The sequence below is a fragment of the Corvus moneduloides genome, chromosome 6, assembly GCF_009650955.1.
Source record: "Corvus moneduloides isolate bCorMon1 chromosome 6, bCorMon1.pri, whole genome shotgun sequence".
Lineage (NCBI taxonomy): Eukaryota > Metazoa > Chordata > Aves > Passeriformes > Corvidae > Corvus > Corvus moneduloides.
Genome location: NC_045481.1, coordinates 16,684,544 through 16,701,453, shown reverse-complemented (window position 1 = coordinate 16,701,453; position 16,910 = coordinate 16,684,544). Strand labels below are relative to the sequence as shown.

Genomic DNA, 16,910 nt, shown 5'->3' with positions numbered 1-16,910 from the left:
ATGTAATGTATAAAGAAAATAAAGTATGTATATACACTTTCTATATAAAGTGTATATATATACTATTTAATTTAAAATATACATACATAGCAACACAGCAATAACAACTACATAATATACTGCCCACTTCTTCATGAGAATACTGAGAGATGATAAGAAGTTAATTAAGATAGGGATCATTATATTGGGCCCTCAGAAACAAGAACAAGCACATGGTAACATATAAAACAGAGAAACACATGAAGTTCAAAAGAACACATATCATCCTAAATTATCTACTGAAGATTTGTCATGGAATCAGACAAGTCACTTCTCCCCTTTGTGATTCTTCCCACACCTGCCAGGCAGGAATCTGCCGTTCTCCCCCAAAAGGGTAGGCATTTCTTTAACTGTTTACACACTGCTTAGAGATATTTGGAAATAAGGTACAGGTTACTGCTATAAAATGTTACTGCATTTGTTGTAAAGGCCATAGCTATTGTTTTATTTAACTTTTGATTATTTTGTTTTATTCTGCATTCAAGAGTATCATGACAACTGGTATCACAAGTTGACTTTGATATTCAAGGCTTTTAAGATTGAGCCGTTCCAGTTAAAACCATCTTCAAATAAAAGCTTCCAACAAACTGGGTCAGTTTCATTTTGGGAAGACACTTATCTCATACATGTCTAGTCCTGATATCAAGCAACATGACTCCTGAGGGGAAAGAAAGTGAGAAGCAGTGAAAGGAATACGAGTCCATACTAATTAAGCTTACACGTTTTGCAAGGTAACTCTAAAATTGCTTGTCAAAAGAGCAGAAGAGCAACAAACAGCATTTGGACAAGAGAAGAATATTCCTGATATTTAAATTATATAGTAACTTGAAAAGGTTTTCCTTAAATTTTCAAAAACTTTATATGTTTTATAAAATATTCAGAAAGCAAACACTAGACATTTTTATTCTCTTCAAATAAGTGGCATTCTTGTGTCTGCAGTATCAAATCAGTGGCCAAGGTTATGCCATGTAAACATTTTTTCCAAATAGAAGACCAGGCCGGCCGTACCACCACATTTGCAGAAACTGACCACTATCCAAAAAAGAGGATGCCTCAGTAAGAACAAGTAAAAAACTATTTTTAAGAAGTCCCCACATAAGTAGTTAATCAACCCTTTTTATGTCAAAAAACCCCAGACTTCAGTTCTGTAGGAAAACCAATTAAGCCATACTCCCATTTCACCACACAGAGTAAACCAAAAGTTACTCTAAGGTCAAAAGGGAACCCACAGCACAGTTCAGATCTTTACCAAGTACTCTTACCACACAGACCACTACTGAGATCATTTTAAAAAACCCAACAGAACCACAAGGGTAAGGCCTGTCACACTTACAGCATTATGTATCTGAGGATTATCCATGATGCCAGCCAGTACCTTGTCTGCAGAAATTTTAGAGACCACAAATAATAACTGACCCCATTGTTTATCCACTGTTTCCAGTAGACAAGTCAAAGGACAGAGGAAAAACAGTGAATTACTATTTTATACTTAAGTCAATAAACATGTTTTTTTCAAGAGAGAGAGTGGCATCAATACATAAAGATTTCTGGGTTGGCTTCCTGTTTTCCTTACATGGACATGTAAAACCTGAGTGTATTTGAGTATACAGCACTTTGTTTTCCTTATATGCTATGCAAAGTGCTGATAAATGTTCCAAATGCTGGTAAGTGTTCCAAAGGCTGTACACAAAAACCCCCTTTCACCTCCTTCTAAAGAAACTTCATGTTTAGTTTATTGTTATTGCTATCAAGGAACTCCCACAGTTTATTCCTGAACTTAGAACATAAACTGCTAATCTCACTGAAGGGAAGGACTTATTAAATCCTCAATCAAAGATTTTGATTTGCTTGCAGAGAATATTTTTAGAGAATTTTTTTAGAAAGCAAAGCATGGGGGGTGTTTTTTTATTCAATTCCCTACTGATATTTGGAAAGTAATTATTATAAAGGAAAAGAGAAAAAGAATAAAGAGTAAGCAAATATATTTATAATAAACTACCTCTTACTGTTACAGTGACTCAAGATGCACTGTAGGCATTGCCTATTGCTTTAGACAATTTAGGGAAACAAAAATAATTACTCTGATTTTTAAAGTATCTTGTACTGCCCACCCCATTATGCCAAGACTCAAGGGGAAAAGTCTCCAACAACTGTCAGAATGCAAGGTTTATGGCTAGCTTCATACATGTGCTTTCCAGAAAAGGCACCAGGAAAAGAGCCAATATCCCCTTCTCTCAGCACACTAGATTTTAAGAGAAGGTCCTCTGGCTACCCACTCTTTTAAACCTGCACTACTTACAGAGAATTAAATTCCATTCTAGACTAAACCCGGAGTAACATAAGCACAACTTTTCAGGCAGAACAGAGCATTTTATCCCACATGCCCATACTGCAATGTCATTTCATTAATACAGCTTTTCTAATGCCATAGTTATTATGCTAGCGCTTCTAAGCACCTTGAAATTTCTCAGTTAAAAAGGGAAAAAAACCCAGAAATACTCACCTCTTTTTCTGAAATTAATACCTACTTATTACTCCAAGCAGTCAATAAAACCATAACAGGATTTCAGGATTTCTTTTAACATCATCTGAGATAACTGTTGTGAAACAACTGGTCACACTTTTCCTCTAAATGTAATGCATTCCAATCTTTGTGTTTTCTTAAGAAACAGACTTTTACAGTATCTTTTAAACAGAAGAGATCAGTATTTTTCCACACACACATTTGTTTGTTAATAACCATGTGCCAGGCAATTCTTGCTACAGCATAGCCCTTTAACAGGCCAGCATCTTGTGGCAGGGCTGAAAAAGTTCAACCTAGAGATAAAAGCTGGAAAAAGGACTGGTTATTGTTGCACATCCTGGAGTGAGTGAATATCTCTCTGCTGAACACTCCCCCAAAGCAGAAATGCTGCTCACCAGTGTATGGAATGGGCATCAAGAAAGCTATTTGCTAAGGACAAAGGAAATTATTTAACTATGGAATTTATACTGTTCTACTGTAAAATGTCAGGATTGCTCCTACAAGCACCTCTAAGGAAAAAAGACAGAGCTCCACTGTGATATCTGCTCTTCCTGTGGCATGAGAAAAGAAGGCCAGAATCACTACTTTTTAATTTGGGCCCAACATTTTTAATCTCTCTTCACTCTTGTCTTGGTTTGAAAGACAGGTGTCTGCTACGGAAGGCAGGAGCCCCCATTGGAAAAGCAGATGCAACCCCCCTTCCCTCCGAGTTATTATAATTTTGAAATCAAGGGCTTTTAGGCAAAGATGTGGGAAATAGGAATAACAGTTCTTTACTATTATATATCTATATGTGTATAACCAGTCAAACAAGCAGCAATAACTCTGGCAGTAACAGCAAACAATCACAAACCCAGTGCCAGCCTTCTCGGCTGTCGGGCCCTTTCCCCTCGGGTGCAGTTCCGCTCGCAGCCGGCAGGGGCGCTGGCGGCTCCCGGTGAGCAGGGCAGGTGCGATGGTTCCCCCGCGGCTGCAGGGGGCGCTCCGGAGCGAGCTCGGGACACACGCGGCACCGGTGCCCTGGGATCCCGGGAAGGGATGGGACAAAGGCTTCACAAACCCCTGGGCAGCCGATCCCGGTGTCCGGCCAGACCCTTGGGAACAGCAGGCTGGAACAGCAGGCTGGAACAGCAGGGATGAGCACAAATCCCGGATAGCAGATGAGACGCATCCAAGTGGGGAACCCCCCAGAGGTCTGGGCAGGCAGGGTGAGCAGGGCTACAACGTAGCGAAGGCTCGAAGCAATGGCGGGGGCAGGGTGGCCACGGCCCGGTCCCCAGCGGGGCAGGGAAAGGTGGGCTTGGGATCCCGGGGTTTCTCTGGCAGAAGGAAAAGCAGCAGACGAAAGCAGCCTCCCTCTCTGTCCAAAAGACGAGACCGACTGCCCACACACCCAGGTGAAACAAAAGAGTAGCCAGATGCACCCCACCCCCAATGGCTAGGTCTTTGTTTTTCTTAAGTACCCAGCAATTTGTCCCCGTAGCAACACGCATGGGGAAAATTCCTTTAACAGAAAAAAAAAAAAAAAACCAAACCAGGAGAGTTCCTAAAACCCCAACAACTCTGCCAAATGAAGGATTCTGAAGAAATTCTAAAGGTTTCGAAGAAACTACGAAGACACCACCAAACTGCTCAAGTCCAAAAGAATTCTATTTTAACAAGAAATATAGTATTCTTATTCAGAGTTTGGCTTTCAAATAATAGAGCTAAAAGCAGCACTGAGGAAAGCAGGACAAATGCCTGGGCTCCTCCCAGTCCCTGTTCCAGCAGGGCAGAAGTCATAAATGTAGTCTGGGGAAAGAAAAGCTTTAATGGAGAAAATTTGAACTCCCTATAGCATAGACCTCCTTGCCATGGTCTGCAAAATGCTCACTGACAGTCTGCAACATTTGCACAGCAAGACAGGAGGGGGCGAGGAACCTGAGTTCTTGACCCATTGCCTAATGAGTCTAGAGATCCCCAGCATAATTACTAAACCAGCTTTCATTTAGCATTCTTCCATGAAGAGTTGCTCGGTGTCTGCTGACACAGGCTAGCAGCGCACAAGATCCCATTACAATCGCATATGATTAAAGTTAAGTGCAGCATCTTTTCCCAAATGCAAAGTAGCAATCCACATGCACCTGACACTGCCACTGAACCTAATGAGTATTTCCATGTTTCTGTAAACAGAACTAATTAATAGCCAATCATTTAACTTGGTAAATGCAACATTAAATTTGAATATGGGTCAGCAGCAGTAAAGACAGTCTCACCTTTCTCAACATACATCATCTAAATGTAAACACAGTTCTTCAAATAAAGATGTAAGCAATAAAGATGTAAAATGACCTGCGGCAATAAGGCTACAATTCTGTAATGTCACAATCTAACTTATAAAACAATATCACTCACACACTTAACAAGAATTCATTAATGCAAAGCAACACAGTCATCTTGACAGATACCTGAAGTAGTCTGTAAATCTATACACTGTATTAATTATAAACACATTCTCTTTACTAAAATCAAGTTTATAAAGTTGCAGACTTTAAGAAACATCAGACCTGTAAATCGCTGTCTTCCTCTATAAGTATTTTTAGAAAGGGTCGCTAATTTGTAATGCCAAGTATTATAAATTCATTATTTCAATTATGTCTTCTGACTTAGGCAGTAGTATCAGAATTATGTTACCAAAAGTTTCAATAAGTTTATTTCCTAGTTAAGTAAATACCTGCTATTTCAGAGTTCCTGACAAGTTGCTCCTCCCCAAAATAATACCTCAATATCCCACAGTGCGTGCATTTTATCTCTGCTTCCATAAGCAAACAAAATTGCTTAGAAACATAGGAGATACTGCCTGCACAGTATTTGAATACTGCCTATGTGCGCTTTCCAGTATATTACCTCATTCACATACTGCTGAAAACTTGCAGAAACTTAATTGATCTGTTCCCAGAGGCCACAACCCTAGGAGATTATTAGCTTCAGCCAATATTAAAATGGATTATAAATACATGCTTCTGTATGGCAATAGCACATAATTTTTTTTTTCTGATTGGTAAGAGAAGTAGGAAAAGTTAAAGCTAGTTACACAAGCTTGACATTAAAAGAAAAAGACATACACACTCTTTAATTACTTCTTCATGGATTCATAACTTGTCTTATTTCAATTCTTCATGAGTTCAAGATTGTCCTCAGTCTCAGAATTGAGCACTGCTAATTAAACTGATCTAGTGAAGAACATAAACAAGTAGACCCTAAAGAGACAAACTTAACCTTTTGAACAAGGGAACCTTCTCTACCTATCAGAAAGTAGTCCTTCCTATGAAGATACTTAAATATCAAGTATTTAATACAGCCAGAAATGTGCAAAATACCTCTACACTTTACTTGGAGCCAAGACTTGTCACCACAATCTCAAGACTGTCTTTCCTTCCTCCTCCCCCTTCCCAGCCTCATTTCCTAGCTTTGCTCGATCCACATAAGACAGCTCTAATAACCAGTACTGATATCCAAGTTATATTTGTGGCAGAAGAAACAAAATCTGCTTTTTTCTGTACTCCTCCTTGTAATTTCATACTAAAGGTATGACGTGCTCCTGTGACCAACAGGCAACAGCTTCAGGGAGCCAACTCCAGCAATTTCATACACCTGCTCTCAGGCTAACACATTGCCACAAGAGAGTCATGCAAACCTGCCCATCCTCTCAGCAATGTCATACTTTTACACCTATTTTTCTCTCCCTCATCACACCCTCTTGAAACAAGCTGGCAACTCCAACCACAGGCATTTTGCTACAGAAAATTGTTTTAATGGATGCTTCTCCTCTGCTTATGTGTCAAATGAATTTACAAGCAGATGGGGGGAAAGTTAACCAACAGATCCAAATAAGTATTCTCACGTTTTTGCAAATACTAAGTGGTCCATTGATTTGAAAAGCTCCATCTTTTCAATTTATGTTTTATATTATATTTTAAAAATGTCCCACTGAATGTCTTCAAGTAAGTCTTTGAATTTTAAAAAATTATGTATTTAATACAAGAACTATGACTTTATTAATAGTCTATCCCACACAACACCTTCTACATACCCATACAGAATCATTACTCAGAAGCACAGCATTGAAATTAGCTCTTTCCTTAAAGAAAACACTAGGTGTAATCAGAACTGTATTCTATGGGCACACACACACAAAAACATCAGTGTAAGGTCAAAAAGTATGCTAGTCCGTGAAGTTAACTACATAAAAGAAAATCATCTTCTACTATGACTCTGTTTTCAACATGTGAATTTGAGGAATAGGGTGAAGAAAGGCAGGAAAATATTGGAATTCTACTAACCAAGTTTCTGAGACTTTGCCTCATGCATTCGCATGGTTAGTCTGCTCCCTGTTGTTTTAATGGACACAACAGCAGCAAACTTTTCATCAGATCATCCTACATCTTCTTTGAGTCAGGATAAAGCACAAGACATCACTACTAGCAGCAATTTTTGTTGCCAGAAGCCAGGAAAAAACTAAAACCAAACAACTTGTCCATGAGCTATTGAGTCTGATAAAATGCAGCCATGCGTTTATCACCACACTAACAATATTGAACACTTTCCCTAGAAGAAGCAACAGAAAGGAACCACTTTCCAGCACTTCTCGGGCACTGAGACCCTGTGATTCTCTGCACATCACAGGCTGGCAAAGAGCCACATGTAATGGAAATAGAAAATCTTTCAAAAGGTAAGTTGATAGAATTTTCTTAAAATATTGTTGAAATTTTACAATGTTGCACTTTTGACAAATCTAGCAAGAAACTTCCTTTGGAAGATCTGAAGCAGCATTTCACTAACTGGATATTTCCAAGAAAATAATAACAATTGTTTAAGCTTCCTTGCTGGGTTTGAGAGTTTTGAATCCTTGGCTTGACTTACTATCATTCCATATGATCCCTCTTCTCATATATAGTCTTCTAAATATGCTGTCCTCAACTAAAGCTATAAGCAGCATAAAGAACTAAAAGCATTCTTTTAAAGATATACGTATATAGAAGCATTAAACTCATATATGTAATAAAAAATTTGAGGACACCCTTCATGAGTGCACCACAGGCAGCAGATGGCTTTAGTTCTCTGGTTTCCCCTTCCATGTTCCAATTCCATTTTTTCTCCCCACCACTGCCACTACTGCTGCTCCTCTTCCCCTTCTTTTTACCTATCAGTAGATAAAAATCCAGCAAAATTTAGCTTGAAGCTGACCCTGAATCCATTTTGTACTTTGTTGCATCCATACACACATGCTGACCCTTCCTCTGCTGTGAAGAACAGAGAGACGTACTTTGATGCCCATGTAAGAGTAAGGTGAGCCATGTGGAAAGCAGGTCATTTCCAAGGGCTTCTTGTGAGCTGTGGAACTGTCTATGGTTACAGTGCAACATGCTCATATAATTACCCTGTAAAAACTGTAGAAGAAGAAACATGTCAACTCACGCATCCCTCTCAATCTATCACCTGAGGTTACAGAATGAAGCCTCAGAGTGAAAAGGTAAGTACTTGGAGGTGGTCCCACCTGAAATAATGAAAAAAAATTAAAGGCAATTAAAAACAACCATTTGTTATCTGCTTTTTGCCTTTCTCAGTGGTAAGAACATCCATAATGGATCACTATACAATACTACAAGACTGCAAGACTGCAAATCCACTGGAACTGGATTGAAGTGGGGCAATTTCAGCAGGTATCTTTCACTGCCTCTGCAGACTGCAGCACAAAATGGTGCAGCTGGGCCAATGCTTGCAAACAGGCACGGACAGTCCCTCACTGCTTAATACCATGGTACTATGACTGCCAAAGAAATAAAATCTAAATACTCTGAAGAGTTTTACCTTTATATAATCCAGTTATCCTGAACATACAAGCAGAAATACAAATCCCAGTGAAGCACAAAATCTCTGTAAGAATAACTTGTATTTAGTTGGGTAATACCTACAAGCCTCAGTCACCTCTGAAGAGACTCTAAATTCAGACTGTAAAGTTTACAGCTCACTCTTAAAGGAGAAAGAAGAAAATCCACCAGAAAGGGAGAAGAGAGTGAGAATGAAATATACACTGCTGGGTAGAAACATATGCTATTTAGTCGTCAACTACTCTAAACCTGTTCAGACTTTGAAAACTAAATTTAAGACTGCTCTGTGATTACCACCTCATTCTAGAACACACAGAAGACTATATTCTTGCAATCTTCCACCATGAGAAGAAGGGAAATTAAAATTTTTTAATCTTCTGAGAGCATTGGGGTCGTTCAGCCTGGAGAAGGCTGTAGGCAGACCCTAAATCACCTTCCAGTACCTAAATGGGCCTACAAGAAAGCTGGAGAGGGACTTTTTACAAGAGCATGTAGGGATAGGACAAGGGATAAAGGCTTTAAATTGAAAGGGGCAGGTTTAGATTAGCTATCGGGAAGAAACTGTCTACTCTGAAGATGGTGAGACACTGGCACAGGTTGCCCAGAGAAGCTGTGGATGCCCCACCCCTGGGACTGTTCAGGGCTAGGTTGGATGGCACTTTGAGCAACATGGTCTAGTGGAAGGTGTCCCTGCCCATGGCAGGGCTATTGGAATGAGATGATCCTTAAGATCTCTTCCAACCCAAACCATCCTACAATTTCATTCAAACTGGAAACACAACAGTAAAAAAAGATGTTCCTGAACATGAACAAAACAACAAAAAAGCCCCAACAGTTTGCTCAGGTAAACTGGTAACCAGTCACCCAATAGAAGTGACCAAAGTAATGAAGTCCGATCAAGATAAATCAGGCCTCATATGACAGATTTCAATGTTTTAAGAATAAAAATTGAAATAAGAAGAGAAAAACCACACATCTAGACAGAAAATATGCTGGGTTTCTGTTCTGGTTTTTTTTTTTAAATTCTGAACCTACAAAACATTCCAGAGTAGAAAAGACACCCGTTTTTCTATTTTCTAATACATCATGTTTAAATTAGTAAAATTAATAATACTTATATTTTCTGCAAGATTTATGCCACCATGGTTTCAACTGTTTTATATCCTTATGAGGCCAAATAAAACAGAGCCAGAAGAGTTGAGCTCTGGGAAAAGATTCAATTAAATTCCTTGGAGATAAAAGCAAATTTAGGTACTTAAAGTTGATCAAGTCCATGGAGAGAACATGACAAATTCAACAGGCATCCTCATAGATTTAAAAAACAAAAAACAAACAGCCAAAATCCACAAACCCAAGTGGAAGCGTACCCAAACCAGACACTGCCCAAAAGCCCACAGATATGCTGTTTGAGAAAACTGGGCAAATTTACATCTTATACAAGAATTCCCCCTATACTCCCACTTCCCACTTTAATCTAAATAGTGACCAGACTTATGAAGCATCTTTTTGTCTCTGCTACCAGTTAGTTTCCTTATTTCCTTGACATCTCTAAAGGACATGATTCATGCTTGTCTAACATTTACTAGAGGACTGTGTTGGTGGAAAACAGTCACTCTCTTCCAAGACTCACGTTAGAAACAATCCTTGATCAGTTGTCAGTCAAAGCTATTGAAGTCTCTCACAAACTGTTTGCTGCCTTTGACACCCCTCTTGCCATAACCAAAAGTACGTATGCAACCAAACCCAAGCTTAAACACAGCAGATCAAAGCAAACACTTCACTCAGTAAATCCTAATAAACCCCTGGCATACAAACTACCATTTTCCCCAACACACTGACCAGCCCTAAGTCTATTACGGACTTTTCTAAACTGAAGTGGCACTGCCACCTTAAGACACAAGGCCAGCATTACAATTTTTCACTATACTAGAGTAGTAAAGAAAATGCTTTTTAATTTCCTTCACCTTCTGAATTTCTAAAAAAAACTCTATTAATATAAGAAAAATTCAAAAATAAAATGGCATAAGTGATGCATCGCTTTAGGTCAGTTATCATGTCATTAACACTCTTCAATTAAGTGGCAATTTAGCTGTGCAGCCTAGCTTAGATTGAGCATTTTAACATTCAGTAAAAGGCATCACCGTGAATCAAGGTTCTCCATTCTGCCCACAGCCACCACAAAACTGCACTGCATTTTGTAACCCTTAACTTTCTGCAATAGTGATAGATACTTTTAGTATCTAGCCAAAGTTGTTGTGATATTTACATATGGAAGGACTTTTAAATATATACACTCAAAAAATTTGATCAGGTGACAGCACAGTTAGAATATTAATTGACGTAAAAGTCTTGTCAACTTAGAACAAACCCTGAATAATTTAAAGGACCCAAAACACCCTCTTATTTTATCTACAGATATGGCACTCTACTACTGTGTAGATGACATTCACACTAAAAAAACCTTCATCTTTGGACAAGATAAAAATTAACTTTTGAAAAATTACTTCCATATTATGATACTGGGAAGAGCAATCTTACCTTTTGTAGAATATGCTTCAGCAATCATCCGTAGCCGATATGGTGGCACTGCAGTCAGCTGCAAGTCATCGACACCAACTCTGGCATATGTGTTCAGAGCTTCTTTGTAATCACCTTCCACATAGTTTAATTTGGCCATTATTAGGTTGGCTTCTTGTAGGAATTCTGGCTAAAAGGAAGAAAAATAAGAAAGTGTTTTCCCTGAGAAAACACACCTAATTCTTTCTGATAATTATTAGGTATGTTTTCTGTCACCCCCAGAATATTTTTTGTAACAGAGCAACAAATGAACAAAATCCTTATGTAATATTTGAGAAGCTTGAAGTAGAGGGGAATTCACTAAATCTCATTCCAGCAAGTTACTGAAAAGCATTACCAGTCATTTTAGATATTCTCATACTTATTTACATGTGTACCACAAATACGTCTCTGCTGGAAACCAGCTTTGCCAGGTGATAAAACTATTTAAAGGCAGCCTATCATTACAACTCCTTCAGTGATTTCTTTTTCTACCACAAGCACAGTTGAAAATAACATAGCATCAAAACTTAATGATATAAGCTCCACAGCCTACATATTTAATTCACACCATTTCAAAGTATCAGGGCAGAATAAATAGAATAAATAGAAAAAAAGAATTAATGGAAGAATGAAGAGAGAAAAGAAAATTAATACTCCCAGAAGCCACAGAAAACAAAATGTTATAGATGACTGTAAAATAAGCTTCTTTTGATTTCTCAAAAGATGGATGTTGAGAACAGAAGAGGTAAGCTGATGTAGTAGCTACAACAATAGTTAAGTAAAAGAAGGACCAGAATGAACATTAGAAGGTTCTGACAGAAAAAGTTCTCTCATATTAATCTCACTTTCAGCACCTGCAAATATAATTTAAGGAACCTTTCTTCAATACTCCAGTCAAGCTCAACTTTCCTAATTCTTGCTCAGGCTGACTTACATACCTTGAGATTTCCCCTATCAAGTGCTGCCGTGAGATGTTTCCTGACCTCCGTCAGCTTTGGCTGGGGGCCCCGTGGACTATTATTGTGTTTAAGAGTATTTTCCTTCAAAAATTGTTCTAGTTTGGACTCCCCAAGAAGAAGCTCTGCCATGTCATCTGTAAAAACAACAAACACAGGAAGTATTAGAAATAATTTTATTTCACTAATTGCCTGAATTTTAAACACAAACCAACCAAAACAAACACAGCATTAAATACTCAGGTTTTTCACGTCATCTGATACTTTGTTTTACTTTTTGATTTATCTTCTCCCCACCTTGATTCACTGTAGAATCAAGTCTCCCATGTTCTAAAATAAAAAGAATTAAAATATTAATCTCAAGTCAGTATTCTGCCCTTCCTCCTCAAAAAGCAGCACTTGATTCCAAAGATTTATGTAGCTTTCTGAACAGGACAAGATACACTTCTGATACTCACTTCCCCAAAAAACTGGTTTCAACTATGAATCCAAATATCACTGGATTAATTTATTTGTTTGAAGTTACATGTCCCTCATTATGTCCATGATCACCATCCGTATCTTCTCTCTAGATCTCCCTCAGACCTTGTTAAGGCTCCAGCCATCCCAAGTCTTCCATATGACAGCCCATTTCTTAGCCATCTCCCTGTTTCTCAGGTCTTGCCACCACTTCTCAGACCCGGAGGTAGAATGGAATACCAGGCTGCCCAGCAAAGCTGCACCCAGGACACTTCTGAAATCCAAGAAACTGGTAATGCTCTACTGCACCCTTATCCAGGACCACTAAACTTCTTTTACTGAAATGTGTTGCGTTTTCCTTCAAGTCAGAAGAGTGCTGCAAAAGTCATCACCCTTCTGGGACTTGAAAAGACTGGGTCGTGTCTTGCAAACAATGTCTGAATATGCAATACAAATACGTAATAACAATAAATGAAATAGATTTTTTAAAAGGGAAAAGGCAAAAGATTAACAGTCAGAAAAGTGCTCACCACCTTCAGCACGGTCCCTAGAAGTTACAGAAAGGGGCAGAAAGACCAGAGCATGCAGAAGTCAGTGTTACTGCAGAGGAAAAGCTTTCCCTCAGGAAATATATGTATTTCATGAAGTATAAATGCATCAGCACTATATTTTAAGTATAACAAATTTCAGTATAAGCTATAAGGACTGTAGTAAGCTATAAGCTTCTGTCCTGGAAGGTGTCCTACCAAGCAGAAAGACAAAAACCTACAATTTTTTCCCTAAAACTTCCAGCTATCTGCTGATTCTTAAACCACAATTTCTTCAAAAGAAAGTTTAAGAGACCAGACAAATAGGAAACGCCTAAGGTGTGTAAGGAGCACTTATTCTTCCATTTATATTTTTTATATGGTGTGCTGGGCAAGATATCCACAGTAAACTTAACATTTATTTATTCTCAACTGCCATTCACTCATGTTTTACTGCTTAAGCACTACTGCAAAAGGGAAAGTTCTCAGCATCCAGAGGAAGACAAAACACACTACAGATGCAGCCTGGTTACCAGCCTGCTTAATCTTCTGTCTTTCCAACCACAACTGTCAAATTCATCAATCTTAAACTTTTAGTAACAGTTCTTTTCCCAAAGTTCACCCAAAAGAAGCCCATCAAATCTTCTCCCAATATTTCAGGAATACTCATCTCATCTCCAGATCAGACGACACCAAACAATCTGAAGTGTCGCTTTCTACAAGCATCTTCTTCTCCTAAGAGCACCTTTATGCCACTTCACATGTATTTTTGTTTTGTCTAAACTGTGCACCTTCTGCTCAATTTATCCTTATAACTCTGGATACAGCCTTGAAATATGAGGAAGCAGGGGGAAAAGCTTCTGTTTTATCTCCCTGGTGCACCATTGCTTTGGAGACATTTCAAAAAACAGTGACAATTCCATCTTTCAAGTACCTATTAAAGGCACGCCATTCCCAGTTAAAAAAAATTAATATTACTACCACACAGTAATATAGCTACATTATAACAAAGAATCACTAACTGCCCCCCAAAAACCTGCTTTTCTTTACCTCTCCAAAGCTCATATGGCAAACGGCAGTTCGACATGCATCAGCAACTCCATCATACAGTTTACACATCCCTTAAAAATGAAGCTGATCTGTTTATAAAGTTTGACCAACGTTTCATAACAAATAGGAGAACTTAAACGCAGATTCTGATAAATATAAAATCTCAAAGTTTGTAGACTATAGTATTTTAGATGTAACTTGGGATATACTGAACTGAAGGTTAGTTATCTTCCTTCCTTGCACACTGGTAATACAAAATTTCTGAACAGAACTAGAATGAGAAGGTTCTATGGCAAATAAGAAATATTTTGGTAATGCACAAGAAACCCATTGTTATCTGCAGCAGGGAACAAGTGAGCCTGTGAGGACTGAGCGAATTTATGGCTTAATATGGCTTACAGAGTCTTTTCTGTGTTTAGAAAACATTATGTCAGAGTATAGCAAAAATCAGGGAAAGGGCCAGTAGATGTTGTCACCTGGAAGGACCAACACCAGGCTTTGAAATCCCTTGTCCGCAGCCTCCACTGCTCCACTGCCTTGTAGCAGCAACAGCCACCAGCTCCAACAGTCACCCTAGGAAAGGGTCCAAGGCATTCCCCTAGGAAAGGGTCCAAGCTAGAAATCCCAGACTGCTTGCCCCCTCAGCCACATAGGTTTGTTTGAAGCAATTTATACTCATTTTGCCACTCTTTCATTGAAGGCCATTCAGCAAAAATGAAAAATAAAAGATACTTCAACGTACTAAGTGAAGAAAATAAATAAAACACATATTTCAACAGTAGGAAATTATACATAGTTTTGAGCATATCCACCCATTACAAAACATCTCCAGATGACCTTGTACAACATTTGACTGTTCTTCTGGAAATTTTTAGCTTGCTATCCACTCAACATTTCCCTTGGTGCAATTTTTCTCCATTGACTCCGACCACTGTCTCCATCCATACAATCACTTTTCGTCAAAAGCGATCTGGTTGGTTTGTCCTTGATAAACCCATGTCAACTGATCCCAATCACCTCCTTATCCTTCCAGGACATACTTCCTAATCTTCTCAAGGCCTAAGGTTAGGCTGATCAACCTGCAGTCCCTGGACCCTCCTTGCAAATGGCCATATGTACCTATTTCCAGTCACCAAGAATCACCCTCCACCACAAGGGCCTTCAAAAAAAGGGGTGTCCATGCAATTGCCTTGGCCAGCTCTGTCACACTGACATAACCTACCAGGCTATCACAGGCTTGCATTCCGCTTTGTACAAAACAGCAGGGCATAGTGCTTCATTTCATGGGACTTTTCCATCAAATAGCTTTATATCCATCAATAACAACATATTTTATGCAAGCTCTGATACATATACTAAAAAGCACAAATGGTACAGACAATTGTAATTGCAATAAAGTAAATTTTCCAAAAAACCCAATATACAACAATGATTTTTTTTTTTATTTTTAAAGATACCCAGCATCTATTTTGTTGCAGTCTGTTTTCCGCATATTCTTTCTTTTCCTTCAAACAGAAGTTATAGCATAATTGATATTATCAACAACTCATATAGCTTCAGTTTCAAGCTGCAAACTAAACAAAAAATTAAAGTGACCAAATCTAAACATGGTACTTCAGCCCAAATCTCCTTTGTAACAGACTTATTCCAAACCCCACATTTCATTACCATAGCCACAGTATTATTACAAACAAATAGTAAAATCAGATATTATGACCAACATTACCCTGCTCAAACATAGCTTTAGCATAACACTCCGTAGGACTGCACACTTTCTGCAACTATTCCACCTCTCTGGAAATCAAAGAGTTTAAAGTGCATGCACAGAAAAGACACCTGATTTTGTACACCAATTCAGAGCAGGTTAGTTTGGTTCAAGGAGTTTAACATGGCTGTGTGAAAGGCTCTCAGAGATCGGAGGCCCGCTCCAAACTTATGAAACCAACTTCAGTTCACTGTATGCAATTAATTGCCTTTCAAAGACTCAGTCACTGGGGGGTCCTTTCAGGACAGGTATTTTACTCATAATATTCAGAAGATGTCAGTCTGTCCTGAGTACACAATTTTTGTTTATGAGCCTCTTTAAAAAGGGGATTAACAAACAGGAATGGACCTTGAAAATAATACTTGAGGTCAGCACGGTAATGTCCCACTTGGGAGAAGAAAAATGAAGATTAATTTAGCTAATTGTATTTTTAAAGTTAAGTGGCAACTTAAAAAAAGGGTGAAAATATGTCAAACTGGTTACTTTATGTTTTAAGGGATGTGAAAGTTGATACTTTCTCTCTGATCTGTACTCACTGAAACCAAAGTATTTAATTTAACAAGTAACATTCCTCTTCCCTTTTATTCAGTTTAATGCTTCACTGAGCAAGCTCCATTTCCAAAGAAGGTTGAGGAAACAAGATTGTCAAACATAGCAAGGAATCTAAATTACACTCTAAAACAAGTGCTTTGGTTCAGGAGCTAAAATACCACCAAGGCTGTTTACAATGAAAAGAGTGAGGTCTATCACTGACATTCTTTAACACTTCAAATAGCAGAACTTCAGAAGTGCCAAAGAAGAAAGTAGCACATGTACCTTTCCCTCTCACAGGCACCCTTTCAAGTAGGTTTCAAAAATTGTTCTGGTCCACACTCTTGTAACAAGCATTTCTTTAATTAAGTTAAATACAGTAGATCTATCTCTATGGAGAAAGAGGTAAGAACAGCTACAACAGCAACAGCTGCCAGATATGTTTTGCTTATATTAACTGCATAGTTGTCAAGGAAGCATGTGAAACAACTAGTTTGGATTCTTACAACAGATGAGCCAAAGAACAGGTCAGACACCAAAGAAAATAAACCTTTCACTGCTAGGTATGAAAATGCATACCTTGAGGCATGAGGATTTGTAAAACAAAGTGCTGAAATAATTTCTATTACA

At 38.4% G+C, this 16,910-nt stretch overlaps 1 protein-coding gene across 3 annotated transcripts in view; it reads right to left on the bottom strand.

Annotated features, from left to right (window-relative positions):
- The window catches only part of TTC7B (tetratricopeptide repeat domain 7B), a 130,028-nt gene that overhangs the window by 99,830 nt on the left and 13,288 nt on the right, over positions 1-16,910 (bottom strand). For all 3 annotated transcript variants that reach the window (XM_032112160.1, XM_032112161.1, XM_032112159.1), the window contains exons 2-3: positions 11,931-12,085; positions 10,972-11,140 (exon numbers count right to left, since the gene is read on the bottom strand). In XM_032112160.1, coding sequence (XP_031968051.1) covers positions 10,972-11,140; positions 11,931-12,085 — 324 coding nt within the window. The remainder of the gene's footprint in view (positions 1-10,971; positions 11,141-11,930; positions 12,086-16,910) is intronic.